Genomic DNA, 2,360 nt, shown 5'->3' on the forward strand with positions numbered 1-2,360 from the left:
ATTATTAATTAACCGTACAGCAGTATTAATTTTGGCAGCCATTTTTAATTTAGTCTTACTCAAATGTGCATTTTAGTTATCATATTTAGACAAACTTGTCCTGTTTTTGTTTATTCAATAAAATGTATGAGCATTTTAGTCAGGTTTTAGTCAATGAAATATTAGTCACATTTTCGTCATTCTGTATAATGGTTAAACTGATAAAAATATTTTTTTCTCAAAATTATAATCGTAGTGATTGTTGTCATTTGAGAAATTTACTTTTGCAATTCCTAGTAATTATACTAATTCTAAAATTGCAATAGTCTTTTTCTCTATTAAAACAACAGCGGTTGAGTAAGTGCATTTATTCAGCAACCACAATCGCAAACAATATAGCCGAGATTTTTGCCAAGAGTGCACTGTCCCCCAGCCAACGAGTATCGTTCCTGGGAACAGTGTTCGACTCGACCCAAATTGAGAGCGGTGGTCGCGACAGAGCATGCTCAAGTCGTTTCAAAAGATGCTGGGATCCAGTGCTACAGTTGGGCCTGCTTCGTATGCGTCCCCTTCAGTACTGGCTGAAACCGCGGGTTCAATCACATGCGTGGCATCACAGACGCCTGCTTATAAGGGTATACCAGGCCTGTGTAACAGCCCTGATCCCTTCGAAGAATGCTCAGTGAATGGAACAGGGCGTCCCCCTGGGAATGGTCTGCAGGAGAAAGATGGTTTCGACAGATGCTTCCAACACGGGTTGGGCAGCTCTGTGCGAAGGAAAACTGGCTTTCGGCCACTGGTCGAAAGCAGAGGACGGTCTTCACATCAACTGCCTCGAAATGCTGGCGGTATGTCTGGCCTGTCAAACCTTTCTATCCTACGTAGAGCAGTCCGCAATAACATTTTGTCTCCTTTTTTTTGACAAAAATAAAAAGAGGTTTTTGGTAAAGTTTTTATCTTTTTGAATACATTTTAATCTCGTCTTATTTCGTCAATGAAATTGCATGTTGATATAGTCTTAGTTTTCGTTTATTGACCTTATTGTCGTCTCGTCTTGTCTTAGTCATGGGAAAAATGCTCGTCAACGAACATTTTTCGTCATAGTCTTGGTTAACAAAATTAACACTACATCGAGCGTTCCGCCCAGTTTAGAACAGCTCTTTGTTTGCTTCGGTGGCCACGCTAATGGGCATCCGGTCACGAAGCAGAGACTTCCTAAGTGGATAGTTGATTCTATTACACTAGCTAACTCTTCCTTGGGCCTGCAATGCCCCATTGGAGTATGAGCCCATTCAACTAGAGGCGTCGCCTCTTCTTGGGTGTGGTCCATTGCAGAAATTTGTGCGGCGGCCGGTTGGGCCTCGCCGTCCACATTTGCTAGGTTTTACAACCTGGATGTCCCTGCCTTACAGGCTAGGGTTCTTTCTGCATAACTGACTAGCACTTGCACGCACAAACCTATCAGAGGATTTACTTGTGCACTCTCGGCCCTCATGGGTGCCGGGGCTGTGCAAATCTTCTGGAATGATCACTCAGGCCGGGCATAACCTCTGTGAGCTTAGCCCGTTCGCCTTGGGAGGTGTTTGCTATTCTTGTCCCCTTGGTCCCTGAAGTGCCTAGGGCAAGGGTACACATGTAGTCGTTCCTCTGCCAATAGCACAGCGTGATTGTACTGGTTCCCATAGCGTCTTAGCAGACGCAATACGAGTGAAGTATCGATAGGGAACATACTCGGTTACAAATGTAACCTTAGTTCCCTGAGATACGGGAACGAGTACTGCGTTGCTAGCCGTGCTATGCAGCTGCACGACTTAGTCGTCGCTTCAGTTGAAGTAACCTGACCTTCGCCCTAACCTAGGGCAAAGAGGCCGCTTATAAAGCCAGATGGCCCCGCCCATTCTGGCGTGCTTGGGCGGGCTTCTTGGCCATAGGTTCGTGCAGCACCGCTGCCGAGCCATTGGTTAGTTTTTAAAGTATACTGCATAAAGTGAACCAATGGCCGCGCAGTTACACTGCGTTATTAAAAAAGGCTTCGGTTTAAGAGAAAAAAGGACTTTTCCCCATAGCGTCTTAGCAGATGCATTACTCGTTCCCATATCTCAGGGAACCCAGGTTACGTTTGTAACCAAGTACGTTTCTCTCTTCTTGTGTTCAGATGCCTGTGGTCTCACACTGGATCCAAACACAGCAAACACTCGTCTCATTCTGTCTGATGAGAACAGGAAAATCACATGTGTGAAAGATCATCAGCCGTATCCTGATCATCCAGAGAGATTTGATGAGTGTCATCAGGTTCTGTGTGTTGAGAGTCTGACTGGACGCTGTTACTGGGAGGCTGAATGGAGTGGACGTGTTAAAATATCAGTGTCATATAAAGGAAT

At 45.0% G+C, this 2,360-nt stretch overlaps 1 protein-coding gene across 1 annotated transcript in view; it reads left to right on the plus strand.

Annotated features, from left to right (window-relative positions):
* Positions 1-2,358, plus strand: part of LOC107655765 (vespryn-like) — a gene marked incomplete at its 3' end in the record, with an annotated part of 9,601 nt that extends 7,243 nt beyond the window's left edge. The window contains exon 4 of the mRNA XM_016443343.1: positions 2,135-2,358. Coding sequence (XP_016298829.1) covers positions 2,135-2,358 — 224 coding nt within the window. The remainder of the gene's footprint in view (positions 1-2,134) is intronic.
* Between the last annotated feature and the right edge of the window lie 2 nt (positions 2,359-2,360).

This window comes from Sinocyclocheilus anshuiensis, unplaced genomic scaffold (assembly GCF_001515605.1).
Source record: "Sinocyclocheilus anshuiensis isolate Anshui unplaced genomic scaffold, SAMN03320099.WGS_v1.1 scaffold1611, whole genome shotgun sequence".
Classification (NCBI taxonomy): Eukaryota; Metazoa; Chordata; class Actinopteri; order Cypriniformes; family Cyprinidae; genus Sinocyclocheilus; species Sinocyclocheilus anshuiensis.